The sequence below is a fragment of the Protomyctophum parallelum genome (genome assembly GCF_964188405.1).
Source record: "Protomyctophum parallelum genome assembly, chromosome: 21".
Taxonomy (NCBI): domain Eukaryota; kingdom Metazoa; phylum Chordata; class Actinopteri; order Myctophiformes; family Myctophidae; genus Protomyctophum; species Protomyctophum parallelum.
This window is the reverse complement of record NC_139713.1, coordinates 25,361,794-25,375,146: the sequence shown is the minus strand read 5'-3', so window position 1 is coordinate 25,375,146 and position 13,353 is coordinate 25,361,794. Positions and strand designations below refer to the sequence as shown.

At 44.0% G+C, this 13,353-nt stretch overlaps 2 protein-coding genes across 2 annotated transcripts; one reads left to right on the top strand and one right to left on the bottom strand.

Moving 5' to 3' along the window:
* Window positions 1-528: 528 nt before the first annotated feature.
* On the top strand, window positions 529-1,833 carry LOC310879606 (5-hydroxytryptamine receptor 1A-beta-like; the record flags this gene model as incomplete). The annotated part of the gene is made up of 1 exon (XM_083794377.1): window positions 529-1,833. One exon carries the CDS (start codon window positions 529-531, stop codon window positions 1,831-1,833), a length of 1,305 nt encoding a protein of 434 aa, XP_083650503.1.
* Window positions 1,834-9,090: 7,257 nt separating this feature from the next.
* Window positions 9,091-12,072, bottom strand: LOC310878574 (uncharacterized protein). The gene is made up of 3 exons (XM_083792919.1): window positions 11,962-12,072; window positions 11,055-11,534; window positions 9,091-9,757 (listed from the first exon to the last, which is right to left on the bottom strand). Exons 2-3 carry the CDS (start codon window positions 11,420-11,422, stop codon window positions 9,280-9,282), a joined length of 846 nt encoding a protein of 281 aa, XP_083649045.1. The 5' UTR covers window positions 11,423-11,534; window positions 11,962-12,072; the 3' UTR covers window positions 9,091-9,279.
* Window positions 12,073-13,353: the final 1,281 nt, after the last annotated feature.

Here is a 13,353-nt window from a genome sequence, read left to right as displayed (position 1 = left end):
ACCTATATTATGCTGTATATTGATAGCCTAAATGTAAGAGTTGACACGAAACATATTGCTTAAAACTATATCGCCCTGTATAGCCTAGAATACAAATTGTGGATATCGGATAATCTTCACTGTATTTGCCATTCAGTAGCCTATGTGCAGTGAATTGCCCTTGGTCAGTCAGTCAGGCAGGCAGGCAGGCATGGCAGGCAGGCAGTCAGGCAGGCATGCAGGCAGTCAGTCAGGCAGGCAGGCAGGCAGTCAGTCAGTCAGGCAGGTAGGCAGTCAGTCAGGCAGTCAGACAGTCAGTCAGTCAGGCAGTTGACGTATAGCCTATGCACCATGTGGTATATAAATACACACGATCATCACTCGTCGCCACCCACCGAAACAGAGTTTGCACTCCGCTGGCGAGCACGGACGGCATGGAGATGCTCACACATTCCATCATGCGCTCTGATGCGTGGCGCGGGGCTGTGCGCACTGCACCGGTTGCTGCTACCTGAGCCAGGCTGCGCGCGTTCGTTGCGCTATACCAACATGGATGGAACAACAAACAACACGACGGCTCAACCCTACAACCTTTTCAACCAAACATCAGGAGCAGCAGCCGAGCACGGCGAGCAGGAGGAACCGGAGGAGGAAGTGAAACTGAGCTACCAAATAATCACGTCTTTCCTGCTCGTAGCGCTGCTTCTGTGCGCCATATTCGGGAACGCGTGCGTCATAGCGGCCATCGGCTTGGAGAGGTCGCTCCAGAGCGTGGCTAACTACCTGATCGGCTCGCTGGCCGTCACCGACCTGATGGTGTCCGTGCTGGTGCTGCCCATGGCGGCCTTCAACCAGGTGTTGAACCGGTGGACTCTGGGCCAGGTGTCCTGCGACATCTTCATCTCCCTGGACGTGCTGTGTTGCACCTCCTCCATCCTGCACCTGTCCGCCATCGCGCTGGACAGATACTGGGCGATCACCGAGCCCATCGACTACATGAAGAAGCGGACGCCGCGTCGCGCGGCGGCGCTCATCGGCGCCACGTGGCTGGTGGGTTTCTCCATCTCCATCCCGCCCATGCTGATCATGCGCTCCCAGCCCGGCAGCGTGGCGGAGGACCGCGCCAACCCCAGGCAGTGCAAGATACGGCAAGACCCCTGGTACACGATATACTCCACGTTCGCGGCGTTCTACATCCCGCTGATTCTCATGCTGGTCCTATACGGGCGGATCTTCAAAGCGGCGAGGTTTCGAATCAGGAGAACCGTGCGCAAAACGGAGAGAAAGAAAGTGTCCGACTCTTGCCCACCGGCGCTCTCCCCGGCTCTCTTCCGCAAGAAGACCGGCGGAGGCGGCGTGGACGCGTCGTCTAAGACGAGCTGGAAAAGCAGCAGCGTGGAACCCAAGCCGCTGCCTCTGTGCGTAAACGGCGCGGTGAGGCATCACGCCGACGACGGCGAATCTCTGGAGATAATCGAAGTGCACCACGGTCACTCGAAAGACAACCTTCCGCTGCCCGACACGCCGATCAACTCCGGCCCTCTCTTCGAGAGCAGACACGAGAAGGCGACAGAGGCGAAGAGGAAGATAGCGATGGCGCGGGAGCGCAAGACGGTGAAAACACTGGGCATCATCATGGGCACCTTCATCCTGTGCTGGTTGCCGTTTTTCATCGTGGCGCTGGTGATGCCCTTCTGCCTGGAGTCCTGCTACATGCCCCGGTGGCTGGCGGACGTGATCAACTGGCTGGGCTACTCCAACTCTCTACTGAACCCCATCATTTACGCGTACTTCAACAAAGACTTCCAAAGCGCGTTCAAAAAAATAATCAAGTGTCATTACTGTAGACCATGATGAGAGCGCAGTGCGTATATGGAACGGGCTTTTTGTTTGAATAACAACGACCTATATTCCCACAGCGCAAAATAAGCAAATTGTGCACCTCCTTAAAATGACTTAAAATTAAATTGATTCTTTTGGAAGTGCTTGATTGATTGGAACATTATCCATCATCGCCAATATATATCTGTCTTATAGATACAGTTGTGATTATTGGACTGAAAATCCACGCCACTCATCCTGCTTTTTCAAATGTGGTTCATGGTGTTTATTAAGAGTCAACTTAGGCCATTAAAATCCATCAAATAAAATAAGCGACACAATAAGTTTGTTCCATACTATACCATGTGTTCAGTGTTTTTCTTTCGGTTGTTGTAGCAATGCCCCCCCCCCCCTCCCTAATTATTTACATTATATATTGATTTGAATTGATGATACACCATATAAGACAGGCCAAGCAGCAGCATAATTAACAAAATACAATAACAAACCTGAATTATCTGCCTTGTAAACATGAAGGAGACTAAACTATAAATCACATTTCAAAAGAGATTTCAGATTTGTACAACAGAAGCAGATGAGGGGCGCTAATATATTAAAGTCTAACTCATGTTGATATGGTGATGTAATGGTGATATAAAACAAACAGTGCTAACACAAACTTGTCTTTATTGTTAATGGCATTTAATGTTTGTGTTAGGGACAAAATGACATACCAAATTTTCCCTTCATTGTCAATGGCGTTTTTAAAACAAACATTGAACTTAAAACAAACATTAAACCTGTATATAGGAGGGGCCCTCAAAAACATGAAGAAATCTGCCCCCAAGTGTTTAAATCGACAGCATTTAGCAAGATCCTTTAATTTAGTTTAAATTCATTCTGTAGAATACACAAAACCCCATTTATGGTCACAAAATGTGGCAATTAGAACAGATATAAAGCCTATATATAGCCTAAATATTTTTGAGTGGTGCAACCACTCCCTTACGGAGCTATGTGTGTGTGGGTGTTGGGTGCGTCTGAGCACGAAAACAGCATGGTTGTTTTTCACCACCTGTGCGCAACCTAACACACACACAAACACACACGCACATATTAACTATGGTGATTTCGGGTGTGCCAGTACAGTACAGTGACAGTACAGTACAGTAGAGGATACAGTAGAGGGACCCCCACACGGTAACTCTGTCATTTCTCAACCGTTTCGGACACGGGGAGGCTCCCTGGGTGTTCCCCCCCCCCGACCCCACAAGGAGTTGCACCACTCACTTCACACGGGTGTGATTTTAAGTATAGGCCTATATGGTGTACATATATAACTTGTAAAATGCGTGTATCTATATGGTCAGGGGTGCAGGACAGTGTGTGCATGTGTGCGCACAAGCGTGTGCACGTGACAAGAGCATAAATTGGGCACTATTACATGCTGGCCACCGCCACTGCACTCCACATCAGCAACCTGCAGTGCTTTTAGTTGGTTTGTGTGTACAGTATACAGGTAAGTGGAAGCTTCAAAGGGATGGTGAGTGACATACACACGATGTCTGGTGTTTGAAAGCTTCTGCAGGTGCACTGCTACAGTTGCCCTAGCTGTCTTCTTGATGTCACTCAGCCATGACTCATGCAGAAGATCAAAGCTATGACTCTACTTAACTTGATTAGAGTAGCCTGCCCTATACAGTATAGCTATGGCAGTGGTGGAAAAGTACTCAAATGTTTTATGTATGACTGTATGTGAAAGTATCAATACTGCAATATAGACATACTCTGTTACAAGTAAAAGTCCGGAATTCAAAATATATACTTGAGTAAGTATAAAAGTATTGCCATGAAAATGTAAGTCAGTGGGGAGTGTTGGCTGGGAGGAGGAGTAGGACTAAGGCCCTATACGTCCTCTCTGGTGGGGGGGGGGGGGGTAACTACCTGTCAGTGGGGAGTGTTGGCTGATGAATGAATATCAACATCCTAATACATCCTATTACTGGGGGGTCAAATTATGACAGGCAATTCCTGCTGTCAAAATATGACCCCCCCTGTCAAAAAACACTTTGTTTGAAATAGACACTCATGCTTTCCAAGGTGTGATTTGGGGTCCTAAGGATGAATACAAAATGAATATCAACATCTTAAGGGACAACTTTAGTTTTTTTCAACCAAGGTTCATGTTTTAGGTTGTTATTAGAGAAACTAAAAGGTGAGTGTTAATTTTCTTTCATTTGCTGCTTTCTTTTGTTTTGGGTATTTTAGCAGTTTTTGACAGGGGGGCGGGGGCATTCGAGCATGGGGCTAAGTATGTATTTTTTTACAAAATATTATGGCGATTTATTTTTTTATTATTTACTATAGTCCTAATAAACCCCAAGAAATTACATCTGACCACATTAGATAATAGGATCTATTGAATGTGACAAACTGACATATTGAGCCTATACACACAGTATAAGCCTTCCCCCAGTAGGTAGATCACATTCAGTAGATCCTGTGATCTTCTGTGGCCAGATGTAATTTCCTGGGGTATATTAGGACTATAGTAAATAATACAAAAATAGATCACCATAAAATGTTGTAAAGAAATACATATTTAGCCCCATGCTCGAATGCCCCCGCCCCCCTGTCAAAAACAGCTAAAATCCCTAAAACGAAAGAAAGCAACAAATTAAAGAAAATTAACACTCATCTTTTACTTTCTCTAATAACAACCTAAAACATGAACCTTGGTTGAAAAAACTAAAGTTGTCCTTTAAATTAAAACCTAAATGTTGAATTGTGGGTTTGAGCTCACATGCCCTTTTGATGTAAGGGGGTAACTACCTGACAGTGGGGAGTGTTGGCTGGGAGGAGGAGTAAGACTGAGGCCCTAGACAGAACTGTGAAAACAAGAATGAAGAATTAATGGTGAAGAACAAATGAAACAAAATGTTTATTTACATTTAACAAAATGTTTATGAATTAATTATGTGAATGAATATCCTAAATCATTGTGTTCAGCTTTGTCTCCTGCACATTAAAGTTAAAGCATTTATTTTATTGTCTAATAATATCATCTACATTTTAAGGACATCATGTTAGTCAATCTTTTTGTTGGCCTATATGCAAAATTGATCATCGTTTAGAAAAACAATCTGTAACATCTTCTCATAGCAAAAAATCCATTGTTTAGGAATAAATGAAGTTAATGCACACATTGCCATCAATAACACAATGTATGATTATGATGTATTTGTGTCTAGTGACAGTCTTATCTTATTGGATCATGTGTATATGCCCATGGAGCATTTTGTCTGGTAAGGTCGTAACCTTTTCAGTACCTTTTGACAATATGAGCATATAGGAAGTAGGAAGCAGCAGTATTCGTGGACCACAAAATGTTCATTGCCACCTGGGTACAGTATACACAAATAAAACACTTGTTTTGGCATCGCACAGAGGACACACAGGCACTGTGAGCAACGCTCAAAGCACCCATTTGCTCTCGCTTTCACTGCAGAGATAAGAAGAATGCCAGAGCACGGCAGATGCAATTACCATGCATCTCTGTCGAGGGCTTTTGTGAAGGAAACAAAGTCATTATACCGCACTGGACTGGAGCTGGGCTCAAATGTATAATACAAGAAAATGGTCAACAACAAACTGTGACTCAACTCTGCACAAGTCGGCTTTTAACTCTATAGCTTTGTGCTGGCCGGGCAAGTCAATGACATCCTGCCTGATAGGCCTATACTTGATCAGTGGTGAACAAAATGATTCAACTCCAGTACCTCCAGTACTTGAGTCAAAGCATACTTAAAAATATTACTCAACTTAACTACAAGTGGATGTTGCTCTGTAAATTTTGTACTTAGTACAAAGTGCTCAGTAGACCTATACTTGCTTTTAAATATACACAAGTATTAGCCTGGGCCGTGGCTCAGCGGTCCAGGCACCTTGGCTGGTAATCCAGTCTGGCAGTGTGCCGTGGGTTCGACTCCCAATCCCGACGGCCTTTACTGCATGTCACCCCCCATCTCTCTCCCCATTTCCTGTCAGCCTACTGTCTGTCCCTCCACAAAAAATATAAAATAAAGGCGAAAGCCACAAAAAATATAAGTGTTCAAAAGTACATACTTTCTAAAACACTATTTACCAGTAGGCAAAAGTATTTAAATCACTTTATTTTCTATATCAATGAATTAGCTGATAAAAGGAATATGTGCATGCACACTCTGAGGTGGGCTACAAATTACATGGACCAAATTAAACAAAGGAGTTCAGTTCTGAAATTAGACATTTGGATAATGTGATACCCACTGAAAATGATAGGCCTACAACTGACATAAAAATAGTTTTGATCAAATTATCATTTTTATACACAGAAAACCTGTTTACATTGTCTCATTTGACTCTTATTCCTGCTCATAGTCATATTCCTGCATATAATCAGCTTTGGACATTCAATGCTAGCGTCTGACGTGTCACATGCATGTTTAGATTGAATTAGCAGGCTTTTAGAATAGAGAGACAGAGGCCAAACTCAGTATGCTCTCAGTCAATAATTGTTTATATAGGCTAACTCTTCTATGCTGAAACATAACCTTTTAGTCTTCATTTCACATTTGCACATGCATAATTTAAAAAGTGTTTCCATGTGTCGCTCAATGGAACCCTACTGGTAGAAATATTCTGGCAAGTATATGTGCATCGCCTTTATTGATTCTGTGACATAGCCTATTGTGGATGTGGACTTGTAGATCTGCTATTTTCAACATGCAACAACAACAGCGTATGGCCCAAACCACTTGACTTTTGTCCAAGAAATGACCACAGTATCCAAAATGTTCAAGCACCCACTATAACAGTTATGTGGGTAGAGATATTTCCCAGTAACTAAGTACATTTACTAAACTGTACTTACAGTACACTAAGTACAATTTTGAGGTACTTTTACTTTAGTATTTCCAATTTTCTATGCTTTTACTTCTACTCCGCTACATCTCAGAGCCAAATATTGTGCTTTTACTCCACTACAATTATTTGAAAACTTTGGAGATTTTCATTTTCATTATGCTGATACTTGAAGTACTTTCACTCAAGTACGTTTTGAATATGGGACTTCAACTTGTAACAGATTAACCACAAGTAATCTACATTGCAATACTTTTACGTAAGTAAAACACTTGAGATACTGATATTTCCTATGCCTGCAGCTTCCCTTCACTTTCCAACTGCTGCTCTCTTCAAAGCAACTAGCAGGATGGACTCAAAGGAAACGGAAGTGGGAGTTTCATCTCCCTTTAAGTAGAGAAAAAGAAACAGAGAGAATGAAAGGAAACACAGAAGGGAGTGAAATCAACAGAGTCCATTTCAAGGAAATGCCTCCCTTCTAAGGATATCACGAGGTCAGCCGTAACAGATTTTGGATGATATTATACAAGAACAAGACAAGACGATACAATATATTAAGAATAGGAATACATATATCAATATAAGGAAGAAAGTGGACAAATTGCGGAAAGCCTACGAGTTTAAGGTTGAGCTTTAATCCAATCGATAAGCTATAAAGTGGCAGTGGCTCAGGGGTAGAGTGGCCGGTAGAGCGGCTGGATAGCTACAGTAGGCTACGCTACAATATGCTACATAAGTAAATGCACCAAGGATCTTTTTTTTTATTGGAGCATTCTTAAATGTAATGCTGGATTCAGCATGCTCAGTTTCACGAGACCTGTTAAAAACAATGAGCTATATCCTTTATATTTGTCTCTAATGACGATCCACGGCAGTTCTTAGACGAGAAGGACGTACAGGTTTAAAGTATTGACTAGTTACTTTACAACCATTAGGGCAGCACTGAACAAACCACAAGAAGACAAACAAATAAACCACTACGGTATCTTGTTGAGACTGTCTAGACAGCCTAACAGAGAGATACATAGGACATAACAAATTATTCTAAAATGACAGCCTCTCTTGGAAAACCATTAGGCCTAATCTCTTTATTTATTTATTATTGATGATCATGACCTGTTATTGTACTTTTGTCTTTTTCTGGCAAAATGATCAAAGTGAGTTTAGTCACCATGCTCTCCCAACAGGTTACAATAGTCACATATTGCGGAAGGCCTTTTGCCAAAACGTCAGAATTCTCCCTGTTTTAAAAGAAAGAAATACACTACATAAAAACCAAGTAGGCCTACTGCATCTATATGCCTCTTTATTTCTTTGTGATGACTGGTAAAACGATAAAACGTTTACAGATATAAGCTTTCTATTTTGCATATACTAAAGGATGAACTTCAGTTTTCTATATTAATATTGTTCACTTTCTTTTTCCATAATGGCCAAAGTTCACCCATTTTTGAGCAGGCCTAAGACCTTCCTATTTTCTCTGGCCTTTGTTTTGTTAGTCTGTGTGTGTGTGTGTGTGTGTGTGTGTGTGTGTGTGTGTGTGTGTGTGTGTGTGTGTGTGTGTGTGTGTGTGTGTGTGTGTGTGTGTGTGTGTGTGTGTGTGCGCCCCCCTGTGTGTGTGTGTGTGTGTGTGTGTGTGTGTGTGTGTGTGTGTGACACTGCTGTACCCACTGTACACTAGTGCTGCATGATTCTTGCTCAAATGTGAATCTCTATTTTCTCGCACAATTCAACATTTTCCATTAAAAAATATTTATTGTCTTTAGTTGCTGAACATTACTCCATTCATGTGGCCCCTGGAGCCACATGGTTTTAAACAGACAACATCACAGTCAGTGCTTGACTTAAATAGGTGTCTGCATCTAGATCTTTTTACAGTACATTGAATATGCACATAACATAAGTGCTGTCTACAGCGATTTGGTGTAGATGGAGAAAAAAAAGCGGTCCATGTACAGAGCCAACTCTGGTCCAAGTCTAGAGAGGGTTCAAGTGGTTATAATAATCCAGAGGGAAATTCATTTGCCATATAGCAGCAGTATAAGATTTTGTTCTTGTTCAGTATCTTGTCTTTAATGATGTGATGTCCTTCATTCTCCGGGTGGTCCTGCCTCCGGTTGGTACATGCCTACTCTAATATTAACCCCCAACTGACTGCCGAGTGTGACCGTGGATCAGGCCTCTTCATGGAGCCCACCAGAAGTGTGACCTGGACCCGGCCTCACAGAGCTCGACCAGATGTGGACCAGATGTGGACCAGACCCCTCCACGGAGCCCACCTGTCTATTTCTGTCTATTTCTCTCTGTCTATCTCTCTCTCTCTCCCTCTACCCCCCCCCCCCCCCCCGACACGGTCGAGGCAGATGGCCGCCCACCCCAGAGTCGGGTTCTGCCTGACGTTTTCTCCTCTCCTAAAGGGGAGTTTTTCGTTGCCATTATCGCAAATTCGCAATATTGCTTGCTCTGGGTGGATCTTTGTTGGTTGTAAAGTGTCTTGAGACAACTCGTTGTGATTTGACACTATAATAAAATTGAATTGAATTTAATTTAATTGAGAGAGGCGCACAGAGGGAGCAGTCACAGGGAAGAGTGCTCAAACAGGATGACATGTGTTCGGCCCGACAGGCTGGAGAGACGCGACGGCCGGAACACCCCTATGCGGGAGTAGACGTCGGCGTCCGAGCTGGCTCCCCAGGGCAGGTGGGGGCTGGGCGGGGTGGTGTGGATGACGGGAAGCTGCAGAGGGAGGCTCATCCGGACAGGAGGAGTTGGAGGATGGAGAGGAGGTGGAGGGTGGAGAGGAGGAGGAGGGAGCACGGGAGGAGGGGGTAAGGGCAGCGACGGCGGAGGCGACGACGGCGGGGATGGCAGCGGGGCGATGGCGACAGGCGTCGCTGCCTCGGTTACCGTTTGGCCCGTCGGAATAGCCTCTGGGATGTCCCCGTTCTTGGCAGGCAACGTGTGAGGCAGTCCTCCCGGGTCTTGAAGCGTATATGTGGCGGCATGGTAGAAGCTGTAGTACTGCAGAGCGTTCCTGGCCCTGGCCAGTTTCAACCTTTGAACACAGAACACAGCATGACTCGACACAACACGGTAAAACTCAAAACGCGACATGACTACTACTACAACCCGACTCGACAGGACACAACATACGATAAAATGTCATAACTCAATCTCGATACCCATCGGCAAAAAAAGGAAAAACAGTGCCCTCTTCGTTCAACAGTCTGTATCTAGAGACTATAGAGCGTCGCAGTCCCGCCCCCTTAAGAGACCCGGAAAATAAATCCCTGTTCATTTTCCATATAGACTTTTCAGAAAGTATTTATTTAAAGACATTTACGCCGCGGACAAAGCCAACTCTTGTCGTGACAAATCATGACAATAAACACAATGTTTTGGGCCAAACAAAGAATTAGAAAGTAGAAAAAAACGGCAGGTTACAACACTTTTTTTGTTGTTTTTCTTCTTTGTAATTATTTGTTTGGTCCAAAATATTGTGTTTGTTGTCATGATTTGTCACGACTCGAGTTGGCTTTGTACGACGCTTGTAAGTCAGTCATACGATTTGTCACACACGTTACCGCAGTGTAAATACCGCAGTGTAAATACCGCAGTGTAAATACGTTTTGAAATGTCTATGGGAAAAATGCATTTGGATTCATTTCCTGGGCCTGGCGTCGTCATGTGGGGGCGGGACTGTGACGCTCTATTGTCATGAAATAACATGAGATGACAAAACACAGCATGATGAAACATGACAACACGACGCGATACGACACGACACGACATCCACAACATGACACGGAAAGACTACACAAGACAAACACAAAATAACATGACATAAAACAACCCAATAGCACAACAGAGCACCACAGAACACCATTGAAGGGGGCATGAGGGGGCGTCGTCCCCTCAACAGGACCATCTAGCCCCCTCAGTCAAGACTGCCAGTTTAAAAAAAACATTTCATTTTGCTCAGTGGTCAGTGGTGGTCTGTGTAACAGGAGAGACTTAGACAGACAGACAATATGACAAGGACTTCAGCTGCTATCGGTCATTTGTGTGAACTGACTCACAACGATGACGTCTGATGATGTCAACAACATTATGTGCATTGGGGCGGCTGCACGGCTCAAAACAATGCACATGCTGTGTGTGTGACAGCCCCCATTGTCGGCTAGTGCCGGCTCTGGACATAACACAACGCAACACGACAATGCAACACAACACAAGTCACTGGCTGCAATGTAACAAACACAACGTAAACATACACAGGTGAAGTATTACTGAAGAGAAGAGGTGGAGAGACACAAAAGGGTGGCGTTTGACAGCGCATACACTATACTTGCCTGTGCCTCATCTGGAGGAGTCTGTACAGCAGCAGCAGGATCAAAGCTCCAGCCACGGTCACCAGAACCACGGCCACCTTCTCGTCCATGCTCCAGCAGGGTCTAGTAGGCCCTGGGGTGTTACTACAGGCCCTGGGGGGGCGTGGCGTCTGGGCCTCCAGGGAGCCGTCCATCCCCCGGCTTTTAGGATTGATGATGCCCCGAGGAGGGACGACCGGCCGGACTGCGGCTGTGTCCATCGCCAGGAGGACCGGGTGCTGGTTCCGGTTCCTCCCACTGAGCGACTCGTACTCCGGCTGGGGAGGGATTTGGAGAGCAGTGCTGCTGCTGGTGACCTGACTGGTGCCAGCCTGAACTGTTGTCGACATGTTTAATCCTGCTGGTGGACGCTGGTTTTAAGAAGGGCTGTATGATGCGGATAATAAACACCCCATGGCATGGCATGCATGCCTAAATTGCCTATGGAAGCCGCTTGATATGCTGTGAGATGTAAAAAAGAAAATAATTTCAATTGTATAAGTTTTCTTACCTTTAACTGATTTTTATTTAACTTAAATCCCCTATTATCACTTAGCCATTTCCCAAGGCTGATGTGAAAAAATAAAATAAAATAAAAGCTCTATTGCATTTACATCTTATCATAGAGTGTAGGCTGCTAATTAAAATATAAGCAACAGAATACATCAATATTAAAATAAAATAAAAAGGAACAGAACGAGTCAATTATTTAATATGAATAATAAAGTTCTATGCACATCAAACACTGGTTGTTTTTGATCAACTCAATTGATCACCTCGATAGCCAAATATACAGATAAAAAACCTGGTAGATAAAAAAGAGGTACGGTTGCTCACCCAGATTTAAAACATGCAAGTTTGCATACATAAAAAAAAAAAAGTTACTTACATGAATCACATTGAACTGATGGTTGTATTCAAGGTTTATTTGAAAAAGTCAATGAATAAATGTTGCAACAGTTTCATTTTTCATGCTGCCGTTTTCCTGGACCAATGAAAGAATTCCAAGCTTTCACCAATGGGAGGAAATCAGCCAAACGGGCAGGAAACCATGCACTTCCCCGACACACAACACAGAGATCTGATTGGACACGGCTCCTCATCGCCATGGTTACAGGAAACTGGTCAAGGATGTGTTTGGTGGGAGTCTGGATAGCTCAGAGTGAGGTGGAACACAACCCTCCACCCTCTGACTCAGGCCCTCGTGCACATTTCATACACCCCCCCTACCCCCACCTCATTGTTTTCTTTTTTGAGGGAGTGCTATAGTCTCTCCTATGTAAACATTCTGTGAAAATTATTATAGAAAAGAACCACCACATGACAAACAAGTTTAAAAAAACTTGCTGGCTTGAGCATTTGTTACATTTATTATATTATAAATATTGAAAGATATTTTAAAGATTTTACAAATTTTAATTTTAATTTTATACGCTACATTTCTTTTTTACTGGTATGTGCCAAATTTGACCCAGTCGTCGTTTAGGGGTTAATGATGACATCAGGGTACTCCATATATGGGCATTTGCAGCCGACAGACTTCCAACTCGCCGCATCACCTTTGGATCAGCAGTTCAAATAATATCTTTTGCCGAGGTGGCCTCGACCAGTTTGGTCATTGTGCGTAATAATGACATCACATCATTATGCAACGACATCACAACATATGCCCTTTAGCTTTAAATTAGAAGGTTTCTAAGCAATTTGTTGTTCTAGCAGTGGCTAATAAGCTTTTTGTTGTTTGTGATAGAGACGGTCCCAGGACGCTTGAGAGGAGACAGAGAACAAAAGAAGGAAAGATCTTTATCATTATGGCACTGGGTGCATGCAGCAAGCTATTCAAATGGATCCTCCTCATTCTCAACACCGTGTTGCTTTTGGAGGGGATTGCCATGTTGTCTCTTGGCTTGTGGCTGAGATTCAGCAATAGCACCAAAGGCTTTTTTGAAGTTGCAATGGTCAACACAAGTGCATTTGTCATTGGTGCGACTGTGCTGATTACACTGGGTTCGGTGTTGCTGGGTGTGGTTGCCTTCGGAGCCTTTAGTGCCCACAAGGAGAATCGACGGGGCATTGGATTCTTCGCCGCTCTGCTGGCCCTCCTGGCTGGGTCCGTGGCAGTACTCGGAGGGCTCGCCTATCTCAGAAGGCATGAGGTTGAAGCACAGCTGTTGGAGTTCTACAGCACTGTTTATGCTCTTTACTTGGCCGAGAATGACCCGGCCATTGCTGTCACTCTCACGCTCTTCCACAGTGCGTTCCATTGCTGTGGCATGCTGGG